Source organism: Xenopus tropicalis, chromosome 4, assembly GCF_000004195.4.
Source record: "Xenopus tropicalis strain Nigerian chromosome 4, UCB_Xtro_10.0, whole genome shotgun sequence".
Taxonomy (NCBI): domain Eukaryota; kingdom Metazoa; phylum Chordata; class Amphibia; order Anura; family Pipidae; genus Xenopus; species Xenopus tropicalis.
The window spans coordinates 119,580,441-119,606,814 of record NC_030680.2 but is presented as its reverse complement, the minus strand read 5'-3'; the positions used below and the strand labels follow the sequence as shown (position 1 = coordinate 119,606,814).

The 26,374-nt window shown below is 38.2% G+C and overlaps 2 protein-coding genes across 2 annotated transcripts in view; one reads left to right on the top strand and one right to left on the bottom strand.

Annotated features, from left to right (window-relative positions):
- Positions 1–17,239: 17,239 nt before the first annotated feature.
- On the bottom strand, positions 17,240–24,790 carry ptgs2 (prostaglandin-endoperoxide synthase 2). Its single transcript, NM_001030526.1, is given in 10 exon segments — positions 17,240–19,585; positions 20,262–20,409; positions 20,518–20,804; positions 21,494–21,740; positions 22,018–22,101; positions 22,200–22,381; positions 23,081–23,224; positions 23,533–23,676; positions 23,762–23,878; positions 24,592–24,790. Coding segments are annotated over 10 exon segments (1,815 nt in total). The 5' UTR covers positions 24,647–24,790; the 3' UTR covers positions 17,240–19,178.
- The window catches only part of pla2g4a (phospholipase A2 group IVA), an 86,184-nt gene continuing 84,409 nt past the window's right edge, over positions 24,600–26,374 (top strand). Inside the window, exon 1 of the mRNA XM_031899863.1 lies at positions 24,600–24,682. The gene's annotated coding sequence lies outside the window, so the exon portion shown is untranslated. The remainder of the gene's footprint in view (positions 24,683–26,374) is intronic.

Here is a 26,374-nt window from a genome sequence, read left to right as displayed (position 1 = left end):
TCAAATGGGGCTCACTCACCCAGTCAGCCAGAAAATGTGATGCTACAAATTTGTTGTTATTGTTACTTTTTATTGTTTATTAAGGAACAATTATAGGGACAATTTATGCCTGCCTTAAGTAGCATCTTGATTCTTTCCCAGTTGTTCCTCAGCAGACTCCCACACCCATAGTAGAGTAACATCGTTTGAATTTACTGTGCATATGTGAGTCTAGGTCTGGGGAAGGTATATAATTACATAGCAACATAGTTGCATAGTTAAGTTGCATTGAAAAAAGAACAAACTCTATCAAGTTTAATCCTTTAAAAGCAAACCCCCCCCACACACATAGACCCATACTGACTTATATATATATATATATATACATTATATATATATATACGTACATATACTCACGTATACTCACATACATAAACCCATACTGACCTATCTATCCACTCACATACAGACTCATACTGACCTATCTATCCACTCACATACAGACCCATACTGACCTATCTATCCACTCACATACAGACCCATACTGACCTATCTATCCACTCACATACAGACCTATACTGACCTATCTATCCACTCACATACAGACCCATACTGACCTATCTATAAACTCACATACAGACCCATACTGACCTATCTATCCACTCACATACAGACCCATACTGACCTATCTATCCACTCACATACAGACCCATACTGACCTATCTATCCACTCACATACAGAGCCATACTGACCTATCTATACACTCACATACAGACCCATACTGACCTATCTATCCACTCACATACAGACCCACACTGACCTATCCACTCACATACAGACCCATACTGACCTATCTATCCACTCACATACAGACCCATACTGACCTATCCACTCACATACAGACCCATACTGACCTATCTATCCACTCACATACAGACCCATACTGACCTATCTATCCACTCACATACAGACCCATACTGACCTATCTATCCACTCACATACAGACCCATACTGACCTATCTATCCACTCACATACAGACCCACACTGACCTATCTATACACTCACATACAGACCCATACTGACCTATCTATCCACTCACATACAGACCCATACTGACCTATCTATATACTCACATACAGACCCATACTGACCTATCTATCCACTCACATACAGACCCATACTGACCTATCTATATACTCACATACAGACCCATACTGACCTATCTATACACTCACATACAGACCCATACTGACCTATCTATACCCTCACATACAGACCCATACTGACCTATCTATCCACTCACATACAGACCCATACTGACCTATCTATCCACTCACATACAGACCCATACTGACCTATCTATACACTCACATACAGACCCATACTGACCTATCTATCCACTCACATACAGACCCATACTGACCTATCTATCCACTCACATACAGACCCACACTGACCTATCTATCCACTCACATACAGACCCACACTGACCTATCTATCCACTCACATACAGACCCATACTGACCTATCTATACACTCACATACAGACCCACACTGACCTATCTATACACTAGCATAAATAAACTACATATACCAACATCAAAACTAACTGTAGATTTTAGTATCCCAGTAGCCTTAAATATTATGCTTGTTCAAGAAATCATCCAGGCCCCTCTTAAAGGCATTAACAGAATCTGCCATCACAACATCACTAGGAAGGGCATTCCCCAACCTCACTGCCCACACCTTGAAAAACCACATACGCTGCTTCAAATGAAAGTTCCGTTTCTCTAATCTAAAGGCGAGGCCTCTGGTGCGCTGGTAGTTTTTATGGGAAAAAAGAACAATCCCCCATCTGCCTATAATCCCTTCTAATGTACTTGTACAGAGTAATCATGCTTGCAAGCAACAACAAAACAACCCCAAGCTTGACAGTCTAACCTCATAGTTTAAATCTTCCATCCCCTTTACCAGTTTAGTTGCAGTCTCTGCACTTTCTCCAGCTCATTAATATCCTTCTTAAGGACTGGAGCCCAAAACTGCACCGCATACTCAAGGTGAGGCCTAACCAGGGTCCTATATTATGTTTTCATCCCTTGAGTCAATGCTCCTTTTTATACAAGACAGCACTTTATTTGCTTTAGTAGCCACAGAATGACACTGCCTGGAATTAGACAACTTGTTATCTACAAAAAAAACCAGATCCTTCTCAATTAAGGAAACCCCCAACACACTACCATTTAGTGTATAACTTGCATTTATATTAATTATACTAAATTGCATAACTTTGCACTTTTCAAGATTTAACCTTATTTTCCATTTTGCTGCCAAGTTTGCCAATTTTGCAAAGTGGCAGCATCCTGCATGGAACTTATAGTTCTGCACAATTTAGTATTATTAGCAGAAATAGAAACAATTCTTTCAATGCCCACCTCCAGGTCATTAATAAACAAGTTAAAAAGCAAAGGACCAATGCTGCACTGTGCTACTTTTTCCATTGCCGAGTGCGATCAGTGTAACGCAATAGAAAATACATATGTGCCTCCTGTCATGTATCACTGTCATGGGAAGTCACATCTTGAAGGCCCAGAATTTACAGTGAGCTTTGCTTTGATATTTACAGTAAATTAACAATTTGGTCACCACTTGAGTCTAAGCACTTTGAGTTCATGGAGCATGGTTTTAGCTGCTATTTAATCATTCTAGAGTTGGCGGTGAGAACAAAAAGTCATCCATGGTTTGTGAACTTGTATAAACCTTCAGGTATAGTATTTCCACTTTAGCTGTTCCCAGTCAGTCACAACATAAAACCAGTTAATTACTGACACAAATATGTTATTTCATTAAATCAGTTAAACACCTCAGTTTAGAAAGCATGATGAAATGTAAAAACACAGGCAGCAGGGTCATGGAAACACTTGAACTTCTACAGATGATTACAGTCTTTTGTCTGGAAAAAAAATGTTGTATTTTGCTATAGGAGTGTAGGTGGCAGAGCATTATTGGCTTCCATAGTGTTTTATTTATTTATGTAAAGATTAATAAAGAAGATGGAACCAACCTGCAACTCCAAAACCCATGCAGTATTTTAATGCTAAATAGACTTGAGACCACTTATTAATAGTCATATTATAGGCATATTTCAGAGCAACATACAGAGATTGCTCATCCTTTGCATCAATCTCAACACTGGTGGATTGTCCAACCACTGTTGCCACCAGGTTTGCAACCACAGGGGCCCTCTCAGGGCCCTGAGATTGAGATGGCCTGGGCAGGAATGCAACCATTGCTGCTCAGCAATGGCCTGAGCAGCAATGGGCCAGGGCACAGAACTGAAGGGCCTGCAATTATGTCAGGCTGCTTTTGGGCTGGGGCCCACAAGAAACGGGGCCCACTGGGATTTTTCCCAGGGTACAGGTAGGCCAGTCTGAGCCTGGGTCTGACCATACACAAATGCAAGGGTTAGTTTTATCAGGAGCCAGAGTGAAAGGAAACTGTTTGCCCAAAGGAACCCACAGAGACACAGAACAGCTTACATAGTTACATAGTTACATAGGGTTGAAAAAAGACCATTGTCCATCAAGTTCAACCCATCTGAGTAAACCCAGCACACAACCTATACTAACCAATCTATACACTCACATACATAAACTATATATACAGTATACACAACCAGTAATACTAACTGTAGATATTAGTATCACAATAGCCTTGTGGTTAAAGAATAATTTACAGCACCTCTGTCATGCCCAAAATTTAAAGCTGTTGTTATTTGGCTGTGTGGGGGAGTGGCTAAATTGGTTCTACTGAAGTAGCAAATGAACTAGTAAAGGAAGAAGAACCAAACAGGGTTAGACATTATCTTTGCGTGGTAATGTTTGGTTGGTAATGTTGGGCACTCAGGGAAAGGGAGAGAAGTGTTTTCCCAGGGTTGGAAAGGTACAAAGCAGATCCATTATGCAACACAGACAGTAAGTCCCTCAGAAGGCATTCCCCCATGAAATCAGTTGTCACTGTTCCCAGCTTGGATCGTGATGGGATGACGACAGCATGACATGCGGTAAAGTTGCATTCTACAAATGTGTTCTTGCATAAAGTAAATATGGAAGAAAATGACATCACCTTTCAAATAAAGCCCCAAGATCAAAGCCAAGCATACAGGCACTATTCAGATCCTTTTTTTCATTCATTGTTGCCAAGTTCCTAAAATAGTTACCACTAAGGTATGTTTGTATAGAATAACAAGGATAAAGCTCTTATTAGGCGAAGTTGTGCAAGACAAGATCCTGTGAGTGACTGTACGTATGCCTTGAACCCTAGTGTACTGAGCCGTGAAGAACAATGCATTGTTGTTAATTATGTGTACGGCAGCAAAACAGGCCGTAGCCAATCAAGCTTGCCATGTTTTCAGTTGCATTAATGGCCTCTTTGGCGCCAACGCAGGGTATAGTTTTTTTTTTTTTGCAGAGTTCTTAGTATGGTTAACCCTTGTCTATTGAGAAGCATAGTGTTTGTAGCAATATAATGCAGGGCTGCTTTTCACCAACAGAGAATGAATATCTTGTTTGAAAAAAAGGAAGAATGGATAGTAAACACCAAAAGAGATCAGTTGTCACTTTGGGGAAATCCCATTTTTTCACAGGACAATGAAATATATATATAAATCTCATTAACATTTATGAATTGTGGCTAATTATATTTAAAGAAGGGGGAATGCCAAGTTGTTTAACACTCCCAGATTATACTAGTTGCTTACCTTGGGCTGGTGCTCCTCCTTTCTTCAAAAAATGGACCAGCCTGGGGTGCTGTTCCTGTGAGCTCCATGTCCCTGCACCAATTGAGGCTGGGTGCCTGTGCAGTACAGGAATAGTTGAAATAGTTCTGTACTGTGCCTGCACTCTCCCAGAGCATCAAGGAGGTAGAGCACTGACCTGGCGTATTTGACAAGAATCGGGGGGATACCTAACAACTTGCCCCCCTCCCCCTCAGAGAGTCTGCTTTTCCTTCTCAATAAATCAGATAAGACCAATATGAAACTGCATACAGGATAAGCAGAGTGGGTTTCAACTGGGTTCTTTGGGTTCCTTTGGTTTTCTCCCACACCTTGGGGTTGACATTAATATGAATAATGGTCAGTTTTTTATAAAATGTTGTGCAGTATGTTGTAGCTATAGAATTTGCAGGTTCCATCTGCTTTCATACACAGCATATAACTAAACATTAGCAAAGCCACTGATGCTTTGTTGTTTACAGCAAAACACAACATTTAACCTTTACTAGAATATCAAGTTTTTCCATTACAATGTTTAACTGATTTAGTGAGACACAGCGTTGAAAAGAAAAAGCATATTTGTGTTGAAGGTGAAGTGGTTTTTATGTTGAGTAACTGGAAAGCAGGAAATACTGTACCTGGTTCACAAACTATGAATAACCTTACTAGATTTAATGAAATTGCCCCTCAACATTTATAAATGGGAAGAATTGCTTTTATCTTTGGGGCTCAAGTACCCAAGGTTTGGCTGCCAATGCATTTTCAACCCCTTTGAATTGGTTTAATTAATTCACAAAAGATTATTAGTGAATGCAGTTATCGGAGTTCCTTTTATTCTTTGGCTGGAGTGCTTTTCATACAGGTATTAGCTGGGTAGAACTTTGCTGAATTGCTGCTGCCATATGAACTAGCAGAGCTGAGCTACTAGTCATTTGGAAAAAGACAGTGTCGACATGGCTCGCTTGATGATTACAATGGTAAGAGCTGTGCCAGCCAAAGCAGTGAATGCAAGCATTTCTTCTAAAGAAGAATCATCGCCATTTTAACCTTTTTTTTTTTAATCAGTTTTTTTAACACAGGACTTAGACTGGACTGAGATTCAAAATAGGCCCTAGCATTTAAAGTACACAGAGGCCCAAACAGCTTCCCCAGCCCAATATATAGTGACCGTCTATGGCATCTGACAGCAGCCCCTCTGGGAATTGCCAGAATCTATAGAATGCCAGTCCAGACCAAACAAAATGATATGTAAAGTACAAATTTTCTTTGGTCACATTTCCTTTTTCAAATTTTTTAACAAACATTCAACTCTGGTAACATGTTGAGATAACTCTAAAATTCACAAGTCTGAATTCTGATAAATAAGATTCCCCATGTGTATTACTTACATTTGTTAATATTTATGTAAAAACTAGCGTTTATTGCAGCATAACAAATGGACATTATAATAACTAATTATGAACTGCAAAATAATGTTGAAATAATGTTGAAATAATAAAGAATTGTGTTCAGTTTTGTTATTGGAGGCCATATGGGACATGCTAGTAATAACAATTAGTGATGAGCGAATCTGTCCCGTTTTGCTTTGCTGTAAAATTCGTGAAACAACAAGAAAATTTGTGAAATGGCGAAAAATCCCTGAAACGCATTTGTGCCACAATTTTTTTTTGTCACTTGCGTCTTTTTTTGTCGCCCATGTCTTTTTTTTAATGTGACCAATTTGCCGCAACTGTGTCTTCTTTTTCCGTGGCAAATTTTTGCGGAACTTTTGCGAATTACGGAAATTCGCTGCGAATCCATGCCTGGCGAAAAAATTTGCTCATCACCAATGACAGTACTTTAGCAGATGACAAAGTATGACAGTTCCCATTTATATAAACAAAATACCAGTATACAGATAAATAAGTGTCTTAGAACAATGGGGACAAAATAAGATCAGATGGAAAGATGTTTTACCCCATTATTCTTGTGTCCATAAAGGAAGGGTCAGTTATTTGCTGTTGGTGAATGATAAGTATATGTTGTCAGCTGAGGCAAAGAGGTTAATGAGTGTTTTTGTTCATGCTGGCGTGGGGATTCTGTATCACCCAAGGCCATTTTCCGAAATGTCTGTCTTTGACTTTAGGATATGTTGTTATTGTAAGCAGAATGCTTAAGGTAAGGTATGCACAAAGGAATACATCAAATGCTCGGCATTGTTCGTACAAGCCTGTGCCAGGAGACTGTAAGAAACAGGGAGTAAAAGACAGTTTTATTATAATCCTTAGAAAGTATAAATGAAGGAAGCATTAATATGTATGTAAGCAGTATATCATGTAAAGAGAGAAGACGAGAAGTAATGCTGGCCAGGGACATATACCGACATATACACTCTTTTGTTGCTCACCATATCCAACCCATTCATTATACTTGCCATTTACTTTACCAACCGCCACTTCACTTTGTACTGTACTTTCAAGAGTCGTATTTAGAATTCAGGACCATTGTGCACCTGACACCATGGGGCACATTTACTAACCCACGAATCCGAATTGGAAAAATTCCGATTGGAAAACGAACATTTTGCGACTTTTTCATATTTTTTGCGATTTTTTCGGCGCCTTTACGACTTTTGGGAAATTGTTGCGACTTTTTCGTTACCAATGCGATTTGCGCGAAAAAACGCAAGTTTTTCGTAGCCATTACGACTTGCGCGAAAAAACGCGACTTTTTCGTAGCCATTCCGAAAGTTTCGCAAAATCTGGCGATTTTTTTCGTAGCGTTAAAACTTAAAAGGCGCGACTTTTCGCGAAAGTTTTAACACTACGAAAAAATCGGCAGATTTTGCGCAATATTCGGAATGGCAGCGAAAAAGTCGCAACAATTTTCAGAAAAATCGCAAAATACCGATCATTACGAAAAAAACGCAATCGGACGCATTCGGCCCGTTCGTGGGTTAGTAAATGTGCCCCCATATGTATGTAAAAATTACCCTTATTCACTATCATCTCTCAAGCTCTCTGGCTGTTGTTCATCTATAAAGCTATCTTGGGAAAGCCTTTCTTATACCTTCCTCACAGGATTCACTCCAAAACCAATCTATCCTACATAAATATTGTAAATACTGGGTCCAAATGTTTGCCAGATGCAGTAACTTTATTTATTATTCTCTTTGCTTTTCTGTGGGAATATTTAAAGCTGAATGTATACAGGTATAGTATCCATTATCCAGAAACCCATTATCTAGGAAGCTCAGAATTACAGGAAGCTCATGTCTCATAGACTCCATTTTAATCAAATAATTAAAATTATGAAACATATTTCCTTTTTCTGGATAACAGGTCCCATACCTGTATTTACATTCCTGTTTATGAAGGGGATATTGGCTCACATTGGCTCGTCGGATGCGCACACAATTGAGAGCAGGCAGGTAGGCAGGTAGGCAGGTAGCAGGTAGGCAGCCGTGCATGCAGGGCCCCTCTGAAGATTTTTGTGCTTGGGTGCCTGGTGTATTCTTGTTACACCTCTGTCAGGAAGGAAACAGATAAAGGGTCAATATACAGCCCATTAAGCCCAAATGCAAAACAAAAAAAAATTTATAGGAAAATTTCGTTCATCTATTACATTTATAGTAAATTGGTTTTCACCACAAAAATGTACAAAGATCTATCTGTAAATTGTTATGGTTTTGTGTTTTTTAACCAATGTTTTCATTTATTCATGCAGATGTTAAAGTCAGTCATTTTGTTCTGCACTTTTTTCATTCTTTGAACGTCACTTGGTCAGACTTGCCACAAGTAAAACGTGTAGGAGGAGAAAGTGTATCCATTTACAAATCTAATGATTATACAGGTGTTCTATAGATATATTTCTTTTGTCTGATTTATTATATGACCAACCCTAACTCTACTGTTACTTCCCTTCTTTATGTACCTAGGAGTCAATTAACTGCACCCCTCAGCCGCTCCTCGCACGTAACTCTCTCTCATACACCTAGAGATACAAAAAGCGATATGGTGCAGTGCTTCTACAGACTGTTACATACTTAATGTAGCCATTATTCTCATGAGTCATGAAACTCCTTTATGAGTAACGTCTAACTTCTTTTTTGCATGACATATAGCATTTAGAGAAGAGGTAACATGTATGAGTCTTTTTTAAAAAATGTACAATATCACCCCCAAAGCATGGGTGTATTAGCAAAGAGGCTTGGCATATGCCAGCTTGTTACTGGGTGTAGGTCTGCATTTTGCCACCCCAGGAAACTTGCTGAGCACTGCCGCCTGAGGTGAGTTTCTCGCCTCATAGCAGCAGTGCCCCTGTGTGTGGGGGAGGTGTGAGGGGGTGGGGGGTGATAGCGTGGGGAGGTGGGGAGTGGGAGCAGCTTAGGGGTGCATCAAATTTAAATCCAGTCCAGGCCATTAGGAAATTGTGGCCAAGATGTCTACACAAAAAAAATATGATGAGCAGGATTATGATGTCCTATTCATGATATGGTGCAGCAAATTGTATTCAGTTTAACTAAACTTGACTCTGGTATTCAAACAACTTCAAAGGCAAGCAAAATAAATGTTAATTATAAGTTCCTGACCAAGCATCTATTTCTTCCCTGCCGCGAGTTATGCCCGACCCTGTTGTTTGTATCGGTATCTAGGGAGATGTGTCATTGTTCGTGTGTACATTCTTGTTTGATTAAGAATCTTTGCTGAGTCTTGTCTTGTATACTTCTTTAACAGATTAATGCACAAAACAATATTATGTTTGCCTTGTTGGTATCGCAGGAGTTTGTTATATAATGCACCCACTCTAGTACTTCCATGACACACCTATATAAATATTAAAAGCTGTTGTCCCTATATAAGGTTTTCAATGCTGTTCTTTAGTGCAACAATTCAGAAAAAGTAGAGGTTTTGGTGCCACAATTTGACAATTCCCAGTTTCACAACTTTTCTGCGACTTTTTCCTGCATGTACTTTTTCAATTCAGACTTTTTAGTAAATGTCAGACATTTGTGGGAATGAGTTTATTAAATTTTTTAAAAATACAAAAATGAGAAAGGTTAGAGTTTTAGTAAATCTGCCCCTAAGTGTCTGTATTAAAGGAGAAGGAAAGGCTAATAAAGAGTTAATCTTAAGCCGCAGGCATACCTTCAGTTCTCCCAATAGTGCCCTTAAGTCTCCCCATATTTCTCCTATTCAGATGATCAGAAGCCTCATAGGAAAAAAAAAATGCTGAGCTCATAATAACCCATCTCCTGCACCATGACCAAGACCCCTGTACATGCCCAGTTTGTAAGACTATGAGGAAGCTTCCTGCTGATTGGCTCAGATCACACATTCCTAAGGGGGGGGCATTCTTAGCATTCTTATGGGAGGGGGGAGCAGGAGAGGGGAGCGAGGTGCACAGACTCTGGCACAGGAATTAAGGAGACAAGGAAGGAGACACAAAATCATGTGTTTCTTTTGAAAGAGGACTCAGTGCAGCATTTACTGTATGTGAGTGCTTATAGCTGTATTTACATAGACATTTCTGATAAAGCTTACTGAATTCTTATTCCTTTATGCAAAATGCAAAGGGACTGGTAACAGACCGATACTGCCGTTTGCCACTGTTTAATAGTATCTGTGTGATAGTTTATAAGCAGAAAGCAAACTTTCAGTCAACGTGACTGCAATTATCAGAATTGTCAAGGCTCAAGAAAACTGTTAAACATGCCGCATTGGTATATATCAAAGCAGCTTTGCCTCAGAGGCGCAAACAGAAATCCACACCAGTGTCATCTTAAAATTACAATCTCACTGAGGGGCAGAATAGAGTAACCTTTAAACCATTCAATTCCTTCCCTTCTTGTTAAACAATCTGCAGAATGCATTAGGGGTTATTCAAAGAATTTAGAGTACAGGACTCTCCCATACCCCCACCTTATTCACTAAACAAGCATTCAGAACTAATAATCCAAGCGGAGGAGGTGAGGGGTTATTGGTTGCAAAACCAGAAGCTAAAGCATTTCGGAAGTAAATTGCTCATGTAGACACGGAAGTAAATTGCTCATGTAGACACGGCTATTATTTAATATTTGTTTGTTCCACCATGTTTCAACATGTAGGAAGGCAAGTAGTGGTATGTGAAAAAACTGCAGTTCTGTAGCCGGTGACAGCAATTGGAATAGGAATGTCAGTGAGGTATAGAGCACATATGTCGCTCCCATGCTGAACACCAAAAATTACGCCAGGCAGACCTGGGAAATATTCAGCTCTTTTTGACAAAGCGCACTCGCTGTAGAGTCCATTTTGGCGCAGTAGAATTGTGTCAAAAGGTCTGTTTGCATCTGCAATGATGTCTGGATTCTGGGTAAAAATGATGCCTTGTGGGTAGAAAACATGGCAATTGTACTTAAAAAATTGTACTTTGTCACAGCATCTAGGTAAGTGAATGCGCCCTTAAAGGGGAGGTTCACCTTTAAGAATGTTATAGAATGGCACATTTTTAAGCAATTTTTCTAATGGCCTTCATTTGTCCTTTTTTTTATAGTTCTTGAATTATTTGCTTTTTTTGCTGACTCTTCCCAGCATTCAAATTGGGGTCACTGATCCTAAATTAACAAATGATCTGTGAGGCTACAATTTTATTGTTATTGAAACCTTTTATTACTCATCTTTCCCGTTAGGCCCTCTCCTATTCATATTTTAGTCTCTTGTTCAAACCACTGCCTGTTTGCTAGGGTCATTTGGACCCTAGCAACTAGATAGCTGCTGAAATTCCAAACTAGAGAGCTGCTGAACAGAAAGCTAAATAAATAATAAAAATGAAACCATTTGCAAATTGTCTCAGAATATGACTCTCTCCATCATGCAAGACCCAAAAACATTCTGTACACTCTGCCTTAAATAAATAATTCCAAATTATTTTATGTTGTGTTTGTCAAACAAAATTAACTTCACTTACACTATATAAATTATATAAATCATGTTTCCTTCAGTCTTGGAATAACACAATCACAGCCAGCAGGCAGCTGCCATTTTGTGGAAGCTTTGCATCACCCCAAAATCTTGTTTATGTGTCAGAATGGGGGGACCAGATTAGAATAAGTGCCTGGGGCAGAAGTAGATGATTTCCTACACTGTATCTCTGTGCCTTGTGCCCTTTAATAAGGCATGTTGATTTCCTGCCCCTGATACCCATGGAACAGGGTGACTTTTACACCAGTGTTTCTCCATTACTGTAGGGGGGGACTGATACAAATTCTACATTATTTACGGAAAGTATAATAATTTAAACTGCTTCCCTTTCATTCTGTAAGACTTCCCAACACAAGTGATATCTATATTTCTAATGAACACAATAGTCTTAGTGGAGTTTTGTATAGAAAAGAGACAAACAATGTCTTCAGACACCAGAGCAGATTGCAAACACAATACAATCAAAACAGAATTTAGCTTTAAAAACAATATTTTTATACGTACTGGACTGGACTGGACTGGACTGGACTGAAATAACTAGTAAATATTTTTATTTTGTTAGGGCAATGGTGCTTTAAATAGAACAATGTCCCAAACATATATTTACTATATGTGCATGCAGTGTGAGTCCATGAGTGGGAGAGGTGTGTTTATATGGCGTGACAGCTTGTACTTATCTTCGTGTTGTACAAACATTGCTTGTTTGAGCGTTCATGTAATAACATTTACAGCCTGTTACATAAATTTTTTATTAATGGAATTCATTATGTCTGTGATATATACAGAACTTCCATGTACTAGTCACATTAAATAAATTACAAGCCATAAATATTTCTTAAGAAAGTTCTTGTGTAAATATCTGTTTTTTCTGATCAACTTTTCGGTTGGGCTAAAATCATGCGGTAATTGCAAAATCAGAATCAGGAAAGCATCTTTCTCTACTCAAGCCATTACAGGCCACTGCACCCATCCCACCAAGTATGAGCTGTAGATCCGTATCAGATTGAGCACTTATCCTTAATGGAAACATATAAAGCTTCTTTATGTAAAATAGTAAAATATTCCATCTCTACCTTAGGACTCTTTATTGCACAGATTTGCTTTAGGTGAGGGACATGTACATTGTACATTGCTCTGGTGTGGAACACAGCAGCCTGAAGGAGGGTAAGTGTCTACAGGGTAAGTGAGTGAGAACCCAGGACATCGGCCTTTAGTAGTGTGTGTAGATGCTCATCAAGTGAAAATCAGAATTAAAGCTGTATGAGTATATTTCAGCTGGTGGAAAATGCAGTTATATATGCAAATGCAGCTCTTTTGGGTCAAAAACCATGTCACAAATGGTGACAGGTGGTTTCAACTCATGACAGTGACAAGAGGCATGGGGTGGGGCAGTTTTGGGTCTTTCTCTACCAGGCATGCTAATCTCCAACTATATCTCAACATTACTGACACCTTGCAAGGGGGCTACTCATGGTATCTTGTAGCTTGAAGATCCATCCCTCACCCTGCTTGAACTACTGTCTGGTATCAAATGCCCTTTTTAATTTTTTCTGTTCCCGCACTAAACTCAAAGTAAGTGGCAGAAGAGAAAATCTGGACTTCAAAGGCACTGAATAAAGGAAAAAGAACAATTCTCTATTCAGAGGTAGTAAAGCTGTTGTAGCACCTGTGTAAATGTCACAGGAAATTAAATCCTGGAAATAAAAGACAATTCTGGAAGCAGCCCTGAGGGTAAAATGGACAGGCAGGAAAGGTTTCCTATGGTCTATGAAATTCACATAGAGGAGTAACTTAAAAATCCTATTACTCATTATGTGAAAGGATATGGCAGACAGAGAGGTAAGGTCCCGGAATTCCCTAGCATACTCTTATTAGGAATGCAAACATTGACACTCAAATGCAAACCCACAGTGACGCTGATACTGTAACAACATTCAGAACGGAAGCTTTAAATAAACTAAAGAAATGCCACTCATTTTTGCACATTGGATTTATGCAGATTCTTTTGTACAACAGGGTAACTATAATATTACAAACAGATACAGAGAACACAAATTGAATATGGACTAGATTTCATGGCACTATGCTAGCACCTTGGTTGGCCATACACTGGTCTATTAACTCCCTACCAAGACTGGTAGCTAAATGTGAGTAAACACAGACTGAGGTGTCACCTTAGTGGCACCATATAAATAATGTGCTATTCATATAAAAGTGTCATGGGAAATACAGTGTGTAGGTTTTAAACACCTAAAGTTGTGGCATATCAGGGTCCTTTACTTACAGTGGCGCAATGGTTAGCTTTGCTGCCTAGCAGCATTAAAATGCATTACTTCCACTTGCATGACAATGCAGATGTACTCGAGCCCTTGCAGTTTACTCAGCCTTAGCTCGGCTGCTCTTTTTTGGACCATTAAAATGCTTTGCCAGAAATGTTTAAGATAAAGTTCCCATGAGATTAATTGATTTGGTACCAGTGTTTTTTTTTTTTTCAACTTACTTTTTTATTAGTTTTTACAATACATGTAAACCATAATAATTACACAGATTACTTTATCAATATCTGCAAAGACAAAAGTAAAAAATTGTAACTTAATAAATAGAAATTTCAAATGGTAGCTCACAAAAAAACCCCTCAGACACATCACACATAACTATAAAGTATAGACAACAACAGAAATGTTCTTCCATATTTTTTGAGCTTCCTGTATGAATCTTCTTTCCGAAATATTTCTTGGAATTGCCATTTCATATTCTATATTACTACCAATTTCTCTCATCAGGAAATGTTTGGAACCTCCTGTTTTTTTCAATTTCTAGCAATTAAAAGTCTGAGTGTATTTGATAATTGAAAAATTACTATTTCCAGAGCTTTGTTAGGAATTTAGTCATAAATGTTTAGTAACACCACTTCCGGAGATAAAACGAAATCTCATGAGATATAAAATGCTGAAGTCCAGATGGATTGGATAGTAGAACAGGACCACTATATGTGTAACATATCTCCTATTTCTTTCGCCAACAAGTATTAACAGTTCCTGGATACATCTGTGACAATTTTAAGGCGGTTAGGTACCAATTGTATAAAATTCTGTAAAAGGTCTCTTGGTGCGTTATGCATTTCATATATCTCTGAGTTCTGGTTATTGCTTGTTGCCAATCTTTCATAGAAGTTTTTATTTAGACATTTTTCCCATTTCTCCATTGCAGGGATTTTTGTCCATTCTTTGGGTCTCTTTAAAAGGTTATAGATCCTTGCCAGACCTTTTTCCTTCTCTCCCAGAAGAATTAATTTCTCAAAATCTGATAATGATCTTAAATTGCTTTGGGGAAGAGATGTTAAGTATGTACGTATTTGTAAATATTTGCAAAATTTAGATTTCTTTAGATTGTATTCTTCCTTTAGAGAAGTAAATGTTTTAAGTTGATCCATATTAGTCTTTTAAATTGGGAGGACTTTACTTTACTCCAACCTTTGAGATCTGTTTTCAGAATAGTTTCCTAAATAGAAATTGGTGCCGCTACCAGCGTTTTTCACCCCACTCTAAGGGGCAGAATTACCAAAGCACGAATTCGAATCCCAAATGGCAAAAATTCGGATTGCAAACGAAAATTCTGCGTCTTTTTCGTCGCTGTCGCAACTTTTTTTTTACGAAACTTTCGTACTCGGCGCAACAATACAATTTTTTCGCGAGGGCGGTGAAAAAGTTCCGAAAAATATACGAAACAGTTGTGACAGCGAGAAAAAAGCCGCAAAAATACCGATCATTACGAAAAAAACGCATTCGGACCATTCGTGGATTAGTAAATGTGCCCCTAAGAGGCAGATTTATCGCTCACTACAGAAATACCCACTTTCTATTCTTTCCTATAGGATTTTTAGAAGTGTATTTACCAGTGAGTAAAAGATAGAGTTCATTTTATAAATATGCTTCTAAAAATCCCATAGGAATGAACAGAAAGGGGAGTTTTTCTGTAGTAAGCTCTCATTTCACACTTTGATAAATCTGTCCCCTAAGTAAGACACGTCTCCTCTTGCACACACACACATTCCATTGCTTGCTGCAGGGGATGCTGATGCATCTTAAGAACAACTAAACTTGTTTGCACAAGCATCTGTAGGAGTAACTATAAGAAAGCAGGGAACTTAGGGGGGTTGCTATTGTGGATTAGAAGTCTGTTTTAAAAATGGACCTCTTTCCAGATGTATCATGTATTTAATCCCAGTGAATACATTATATTTCTCACACTTGTGAATAATGTATGCCTGCAGTACAATACAGATATTAGAGGGCCTCGTGGTAAGCAAAAAATCATATTGAGCTACTAATTTGTATGAGAGCTACCATATTGCTTAGTCTGCTAGGTTTTGCTAGAATATCATCTATAGGATTTCATATAACTGTGCCCCTGCTTCACAGGCTGTAAGATTAATAATATGAAATATTTGCTTAAAGATTTCAATTAAGAATCCGTTTAGCAAAAAATTAATGGGCAATAATCCTTTAGGGTTAACATAGTGTATTTCTCTATAGCATGTTATCATAGGTTAATCCGGCCAATAAGCCTTATGTACATTGATGTACCATGCTTTGCTTCAACACAGTCACCCCCATGTGCTCTTAGCTACAAATTTCAGTAAAACAGTGGATTCTACTTCCCAAACTGTTAAAAACATGGCATTATAACTGTTTCATGTGACCAAGCAATTACTTTTAATGCAGCATTAATCAGATATGCAAGGGTATATAAAATGTATTATTAATTCAATGTGTTACCTGGTTTCCTGCTAAAATTTTGAGGCCAACCAAAAAGCCACAGAGCAATAATTCTGACAGTTTAAGGCTAATGACCATTTCTTTAACTGGTACTCCTATCATATTCTTACTCTGTAAATCCTCCTTTGTTAGACTGTTGTGAGATCCCTGTTTGTTAAAAATTAATGTGAAGTGCTGTGTAATTAATATGTGTAATATAAATACATTTTAATGAGGATCTATTTCCTAGTCATTCAGCACACATCTTAGATGGAAAGGTGGGTATAATCTATTTTCCAGTCATCTAGGCATTGCTCCTTTATGTACAGGTATGGGATCCCCTTATCCAGGAACAGGGTCGGACTGGGGGGTGCAGGGCCCACTGGGCTTCTGCCTCAAGGGCCCCTGCACCCCCCCCCCGCAGAGGCCCCCTAACACCCTCCGACCCCCTCCCCTGAGAGCTCCTAAAAAAAACTTACCTGCGGCGCGTTGGGGGAGGGAGATGGCGGATCGCGGGAGCGATCTGGGGGGATATCGGATCTGGGCCACCATGGCCCACCGAGTTTTCTCCGAGTGTCCTGGCAGACCAGTCCAAGGCTGTCCAGGAACCCATTATCCAGAAAGCTCTGAATTACGGTAAGGTAATCTCCTATAGAGAGAGCATTCTGGATAACTGGTCCCATTCAGACACTAAAATGACATCTAGTTTCAGAAACATCCCAATCTCACAACCTTTACCCTACAGATCCGCTAACATCTTCACTGAAAAAGATTAAACATGTAAGACATTTGTCTTTGCCAAATATTTTTATTTGTAAAAATATGTTTTTTTTTTTGTTCAGTAAAAAACAACGAGAAATTCCTGATGGTGACATGATCATACAATAACAGCTGAAGTCACAACAAAATATAAAACTTTAACAAATTACAGACTTGCCATTTCTTTTATTCACCAAAATTAGATTTGAAAAAAAAAAAAACCATATAGAAATCTATAATGCCCTGGGTCGCATTGCATAGGCTTCTAGTCTGCGTAAAAAAAAAATGACCCGACTTGCTAGTGTTATTGCTATTCTACATAACTGTACGAAAAACGAATACGAAAAAGAAAGTTGAATTATGTATTCTGTCAGATTCTCACACTAGAAGGCTCATTTACAAACACGAGCACAAATTGCTAAGTGCACAAATGGATGCAAAACTGAGAATACACTGATGCCATTCAGAGGGGTCTTCTGCAGGGGCTAGTGAGCCCATTTGGCATGCTCTGATGTCTACATATTGACACAACAGTGAACGCTGCAGATGACACTGAAATTCGAACTAAAAAAATGGTGGATTGTAAATGAGCCTAATTACCCAGCACTTCTTTTCAATAACCCAGAGAACCTGCTCTGTGCTAAATCTGTTTATTACAAAGAAAAAAATATCTTTATAAAAGAATATTTAAATTTAAATAAATACATGACATCCATTATCTCAAGCATAAATTACATTCTGGAACACAACCTCTGGCAGTAACAGTGGAATGTTGACCACAGACATAAAACTTTTTTTAGACTGCTCCGACCATACAAAAGGTAATTTTACAATAGTGACAATTCTATAAAAACAGAGTTTTATAAATAATATTAATATATACAATATTATATTTCCTTAAATATCATCAAGAAAAGTAGCAGCATGGTAAATCAATCTTATTAAACAGCTAACTTTAAAGGAACAGTAGTACCAAAAAATGACAGTGAAAATGTTTGAAAGTAATATATAATATGATATAATGTACTGTTGCCCTGCACTGGTAAAAGTTGTGTGTTTGCTCCAGAAACACTACTATAGTTTATATAAACCAAGCTGCTGTGTAGCCAAGGGGTATTGAAGTATTGAAACTGAAATAGAGCTACACTTTACAGGATACATAGAAGATAACTGATAAGCTCTGTAAAGCACCATTGTATTCTACAAAGCATATCCCTTATGTAACCTGTGCCTTTACTCCATTTCTCCATCTTAAATGGCTGCCCCCATGGCTATAGTAGCCTAAACTAGACTATATTAGTGTTTATAAAGCTAACTTTTACCCATGCAGGGCAACAGTAAATTATATTTATTTATTTATTTAAAAAAACATTTTGGTGTGGCGTTACTGTTCCTTTAATGTCAAGGAATAAAATGGCTCTACCAGTCTGTCCCAAGCTGACAGGTTTGGCCTATCACTGGCCCGATGTCCAGTGCAATTACATTTCAAGTAAGGGTTTCAAGATATTTGAAAGAACTAATATAAAAACAACACACTATACCGGCAATATATTTTGGAAGACAACTGAATATTGTTTTAAGACTCGATTTTGTGAGTTTCATTTATCTAATAAATTCAAGTATACACAGAAATGATCTAAAGATACTCTGGTGCAAATAGCTGTATGTGAAACATACATTTATTTATTCATTAATATATAATAATATTATTATTATATATTAATATATAATGACAACCAAAAAACATTCTGAGGCAGCACTGGACATGACAGTTAAAAATAAAATTATAAATAATAAATAAATAAATTAACCCCTTCAATTTTAAAAAAAAGAAGAAAAAAAATCTACACAAAGATGTATACGCAGGAGTTTTACATGCTGCTGGTCTTTTTTTTCCACTTTGTGGTTGTGAAAGACAACCAGCATTGCATATAGTGTCTACAAGGGTGACAGTGGTTCAGAAGAAAAAACACTAAAGTTCGGACGCATGCTCTTTCAGTATTAAAGATGGCTTTACATTCTCCAGTGTTGAGTCGGAACTCGCATTAATGAAATCCTTCTCTGAAGGCTTGCTTTTTAGCACATGAAAGGCAGTGTAAGGGCAGTCTCTAACATTGTTGCAGATCAGCTTTTGTAAAGAGGCGGAATTTACAATATCAAAACCCACGCTTCCACCAAAGGTACTAGGTTTCCAATATTCAGGAGAGCAAATGGGGTTGCCCATCAGGCCTTTTAGAGAGAATGGAGCTCCTATCTCTACCATGGTCTCTCCAAAGATAGCTCCAGGGCGTGGCTGTTCCACAAGAAGTCCAGGATAGAATTCCATGGCATCAATATCACCGTATAGTTTCTCAAGTTCAGCCGACATTTCCTTCTCTCCTAAAAACAAATGAGCAAAACATGTCAGAGACTTGCGGTCCAACAAAGGACAACCAAGAACAATTAAAATACCTCTCTCAAAGCCTCAAACCAACTATAACCTATAGGCAGCAAAACACAATAGGGTCTGCCTTTACTTCCAGTAGGAAAAAGAAGCAAAGCAATATTGATATTCATGTCTTGGTCATGGTCATGGTAGGAAATGAACCTGGCAGGATACACCATGAATATGTACCAAGTAAGTTACTCTTCATACTAGGAACACTACAATGAAATAATCATAATAGGGGACATTCTTATCAAAATCCAGTCTGTATGGATTTATTTCAAATGTGATGATGTCTGTACTGTGTTTAATTAGTTTAGCAAGATTACTGGCAATCACAAGGTTAACCGATCCTGACTACTATTTTGCCTGCGTGTGTAATTTCAACATTGCTTTCAGGGCCATCACAACACACTGTCAGTTCTAAACAATCGTGTGTGATAAGAACTTGGACTTCTAGTGACTTACTAAAGAAAAGCAAACACAATGTTAAGTTAACCTTGCTGGGTTAGTGTTTCTTCCGGTGCCATCTCGCTTCAATTACTGATTGGTTGCTATGGGCAACATTGCCAGTGATGTTGGCCTACATACTATAATAAATATGCCCCCAAATGTAACCCTTTTACTCACCGGTTAGCTCTTCGAATGACTCAAAGGGTTTGAGCATGAAACGCTTCCGGTACTCATTTAGTGACTGGTATCTCATCTCTCTACTGTGCTCAATGGATGCCACAGCTACTCTGGTTATAGCAGCAGGAAAATTCCTACCTCCAGCAACCTATGCAGATAAAGAATACATGTTAGAATACATGTGTAAAATGACACTGATTGTAAATAAACATCTTCTTATACTAGAATTCATATATGACATAAACATGGTTCTTACCCGTCCAGCTGTTTGCCTGCTGAAAGATTCAACCATCTCGGTGAGGCCATGGTTTAACATGACAGAATTGTTGTAGAGAAACTGTGGGTAACTGTATTCCTTTTCACTGATGGCAAATGTGTCGGGTAGAAGGGGGTGCCAGTGGTACAGGGTGTTGAATTCTGCAGAAATTCTATTTTGATACTGGAATTTCTGGTTGAACAACAGCTCTGGGTCAAATTTGAGTTTGAAGTGGTATCCACTGAGGTGCTGTACATAGTCCTCTATGACAATCTTGATGGTTTCACCTGAAACAAGAGGAAATGAAGGGTGACTTGTCTGCATGTAAACCTGCAACATGCATTTGTTTGCTTAAATTGTAACGTTCAAGTTTTTCCACTAAATTATTTAAGTCAATTACATTCAACCACTGAAATAGCACAGGCCATATATTTACAGGACCTTCAAAGTCTATTCTACAAAAGGTGCCCATCGATAAAAGAAGCCACTGGGTAATTTCATTACTTCATTGCCTTTAAACAGTTGTTAGACAAATATTTGAACCCTGAGGGAAAGGAGTGCCTACAACCTGAATTGACTGGAATAATCTAGAAGCAAAACGCTGTGAGATAAACTAAACTAACCGACTCTGCATTCCTTAGAATGTTTTGCTGGGGTGTATATGGCTGTTTGCTTATGAAACGCAAATATTCTATTTATACTCTGTGTTCAAAATCAGTGAGAGCCAACCTTTCTGTTATTCCAATTTACAGTCAGAGCAAACTTTGTTAATCCCTAAAGCTTTACTTTGACATTTGCTATCAAATTTGCATCATAATTACACTAAGCCAATAAACTTATTAGTAGATACAAAGATCATGACTGTATAACAGCATAGCTGGCTACCAAATCAGCTGTGCCTGCCACAAGGGTATTAACGTTAAAATCTTCATCCATAGAAATGATGTGTTATAATATCTCTTCTATTTACACTTACCAATCAAAATAAGTCTTGCAGTTTGGAAAATGCGCTCATCGTCCCATTCTGGATGCTCGTTGGAAAGTATGTCGCAAACCCGATTGTGCTCCCTTAACCAGATGGTGGAGTACATCATCAGCCCTGGAACAAGGCCAAAAACCTCTTGCCCAACGGCAAACTGAAGGTGATCTGGAATGTGAGGTGGGTACACCATATCCACTCCTGTGGTTTTCACTGTTGGTGGGTACATTTCCCCACTTATCATCTGAAAGCAATGGTAAAAGATATTCAATTACATGTCTACCGTGTGTGCATGGCCCATTTCTACTGCCTCATTAACTGAAATGTCTTCTGGTGGGTAAAGTAATAGCAGGTGCAAAGTTTGCCCCTATTCTTTAAAATCACAACAACCAGACAGCACTGATTGGAAGCAAACATTTGGTTGCTACTAGACCTGGTGCAAAGTTTGTGCTTGTTATCATATCACCACCTTAAATTAAAAAGGTACAGTAAAGGGCTGCCAAATAATATAAGACATTTACCTGATATTTCAGTTTGCCACCTTTCATTAAACGCAGTTTATGTTGCCTTTCTAAGCTTTCACCATAGATATGATTGAGATCAACCTGTAAGAAGAGATGACAGGCCCAGTTAGTTTTACTAGTCTATAGAAGGACATAAACAAAATAAAAGAAAGGAAAGGAAAAAGCAATCTATCCCTTACCCCATGGCCCAATGCTTTGGTGAAGGCAGCCCCTTTGGCCATATCTGTTCTGAAGAACTGGTGTGTGAAGTGTTGAGCAAAAAAAGCAAACATAACATTGGAGCCTTGAGGGTCAGGAATAAATTTTCTTCGCATCAGGAATTTCTCCACTACCAACTTTGCACTTGGAAGCTCTTTCATTCCTGCACAAAAAAACCCAAAGGAATTGTCAAGTCATGTTAAAAATGAAATCAGATCTGTATTTGTTTGCCCAAAACCATAATCCTCTTATAAACAATTTCACGGCAATAAAATCCATTCCGTCTTGCATGACATTAGATAAAGAATTTAGACTCAAAACATTGATGTCCATGCTATGATTTATTGCCATGGACTTAAAAATTAAAATTCACAAGGATTTACTTGCAATATAATCTTAAAGAATAAGCATAAGAATAAGAATAAGAATTATACGAATAAGTGTGTTTCTACAGAGTATGGACTGCAATGAAGCACTGGCCATAATCTTTACTCTGAGCCATTTCATTTTATATGCTGTATTTAATTAACAACCCAGTATCCATGGTCCAAACATTCTAGGTGACTGAACAGGAATTTCTAGTGTGATACTACTCTGCCACCCACTAGGTTAAGTTCCCAGGCATGCTATAAAAGGTTTATTAACTGTTAACTGTATTTAACCCAGATGAATCATAGTGATATTTACAGCTGCACAATATAGGATCATAATTAGGGTTTATATTACTGTGTATTCTGCTTGTCTTTCAATAAGATGTAACCTTTTTTCCAGCATATAATGCTATTAGTATTTAAACCTCTGATTTAGTTATATATATATATATATATATATATATATATATGCACACCGGTATTTAACTCACCTTTAACTCCCATTGGGGTAGGGCAGTCACGTTCCACAGGAGGCAAGGTACGAGTATAATAGGACAGATTGGAGAATGCCTCCCAGCTTTTATATCCATAGTGGCTGTTATACGTGGGTGGGCTGTCAATCAGGTGCGATCGGGCTGGAAATACAAAGAACAAACCTTTACTGGAAGTAAAGCACATCTGACTTTTATAGTACATACTGTAGGTATGCATGTTCCTCTCTTGCAGGCGGATTTAGCTTTTAGTTTATATATTTTACTATGGAAAAGATCTAGTGCTCAAAGTATAGAACAAAAAAAGATTACTGGAAACAGCATATATTCTATGTAAAACTAGCCAAATAAATCTCAAGTCTCCCCAAGACTAATCAAGCCAATCAGAAGAAAATACTTTGAAACTCTTACAATTTCAGTTTCCCTACAGAGTGCAGTAGGTTGGTACTTACATGTCAGGACATATCGCATAATGGCATCCCTCAGGAAGGAAATATTGTTCACTATATTCCATAGTCCTTTGAAGTGTGTCAGGATATAGTGCACTGTGTTGGGGGCTGGCTTCAGCTTCAGCCTCAACCACGATAGGAATTCCGCTGTAAGGAACACAGATATGTAAGCATCATTTTTATATAAAGCTGAATAAATCCTATCAGAGGCAGGTCATAACTAAATACTTACGTTTAGTGCAGTTTTCTCCATAGAAGCCTGTTCTTGTGCAGTCACATTCATAGCGGTCGTGGCCAACAGTCATGCATACCCCCCGGTTTTGGCAGGGATTTGAACAGCATGGGTTTGCTGGGGAAATAAACAGCATGTTAATATAAATTTGTAGTAATAACAGAAACTTTTTTGTAGCATATTAAATCATTCAATTACAGTACAAAGAGTAGTTACATTCAGTTGATGCATTTCCCTCTTTCATTTTTTTTTTTTGTAGTATATTTGCTCAATATTACACTGCTTTATTTAAGCTTATCAGAAAATAACCCTTAAAAAATAACCAAGGATGCATTTTATAAGTCACAATATTCTGATTGTAAAGATAATATAGAACAGAAATCAGAACAGTCTAGTTGTAATCTACATGCATTAGAAATAGAAAATGTATTAATATATACACCTGGCTCCCTTGCTACTCTAAGGCAATAAATAGAAATCTGAGTATTTTGTGATCCAGAAAGGTGCTGCCAAACTATTCTCTTGTTTCTTAGCCATGTACAAAAGGGATAACCATACACTATGACAATTATTCAGATAATATTATTGGTAAATAATATTTTGGTCACCCCCTTTAGTCCCTAGTAGGTCCAGTTCCTAGTAGATGAAATGTCATCAGAGCCTAAGGAGGTAAATGCAGTATAAGGAGGTCAGTGTAGCCTGTAGCTACAGGATAGATCCCAATCAGATCTTGCTTTAAACCTCAGCTACTGAGTGTGAATCCGCGGAATGCAGAACAGAGATTCCCATAATGAAAGCGCTATGGGAGAATCCATAGAAGAGAGAGTTACCTGCTTGAGAGAAAACCAGCAGAGAGAGGAACACAGCGGCGGGTAGTACGATCATTCCAATGGAGAGCGAGTAGCGCAGGCGGGCTGTGCGGTATGTACCTTCTCTATCCCACTACTACTGCGGCTATACTACTACTTCTACTACTTTTTTTTACTACTACTTCTGCTACTGCTGCTGATAACCCGTTGCTGGGATCGCTTTAGCTCTTGTGTCTGAACTGGGAGCAACTTTGCGCCTCATTTATACAGAACAAGAAGGCGGTGACGTTACGAGCACACCCAATTTACGTTGAGCCTGACCCAGCCCCGACTGTCCCGGCGTCCAAATTTAGTTGCAAATTTGTGGTAATGAATTACCTAACAGAGTCGGTTTTATTTCATCATGGGGGGAAGGGGCCGGTTAAGGTCCGGTTTTAGTAGACAAAAGGCACATAACAAAGGGATTTTACTGTGTTGATAAATGAATTGAACCCAGACAATTAGTCAGTGGAGCGACTTGGCACCTGAGAGACTGGCGCACACAAAGCGCAATCTGTCTCCCCTGCACCTTGTACTTACCCTTTATTTGTTTAAGAAAATGATTTTACAGAGCTACAAAGAGCAGCTGTTGCAGGCAACCAGGTATAATCTGCAGGATAGTGTGCCCCTATGTTCCTGTAACAAGGTCTTCCAAACATATATTGGATATATTCCCTTTAAATTGTTGGGATCTGTTGCTGGTGGTAAGGGGGAGAGGGTTAAACAATATATGTATAGTATATATTATTATTGCCTATCAATGTGATATAGCTTTCTATTAGAAAACAATGGCAGAAAATGTATAAATACTGTCACTATAAAGCATAAAAATATTTAAAATATTGTTATAACAAATGGGTCAGGTTATTTCATTTTTTCTTTTCCATTATGTGGTTGTTAACTAGTATGCAATTATTTTTACTTATATAGCTGCACTTATGCACACAGTGCTGTACAGCAGGGCAGTAAATTAATAGAAGAAAGGAGTCATTACCATAATAATACCATTGAATATTTACATTTAAAATTAAGCGCTAAGGGCTCTGGTACCTGTTCGCGGGCGACTAATCTCCCCCGTGTGCCAGAGCCCTATGGGTGAAGACACACAGAGCTACTAGTAGCAGCTACTAAAATAGACAATGCTGATCATTTGCTGATAACTGTCTCTACGTGTGTTTTAGAAGAGGCAATTCTCAGTATTGTCTATGGCAGGGGATTTTCTGGTGTAGCTCTGTGTCTCTTCGCCCTAAATAAGTGTCATTATGTAGATATTGATTTATTTACTTTATTTGTATACTTTATGAAGACAATGAATCTTTTGCTTGTCAAAGAATTTGCCTGCCCCCTGCCAATTTCTGCACTGTGTTTTTTTTTTATTTTGCTGCATAACTGTTTCTGGAGTTCAGCATTTGACCAGTGTCCCTTTAGCTGAATGACTAGTTTACAGACATTTGAAACCAGTGATGTAGTGATGAGCCCCAAGAATATTTAGGACAGCAAGTAAGTGCTCCCCCCAATCTCATTCTAACTGACCTTCAATCTGAAACTCCAGGAATATATACAAGAATAAATAGGCAGTATCCCCAAATCTTACCCTCAAGCAGGGTCCCCCAGAAAAATCTGTTTCTAAAGGATAAAAAAAATCAGGTGCTTCAGATCAGCTTAGTTTCTGGGTGGATCAGTACAGTTATGTTATAGCTATTCTATATTTTTTTTATTTCAGATTTATTGATGAAAGACTAAAAAATGTTTTTCACGATCAAAT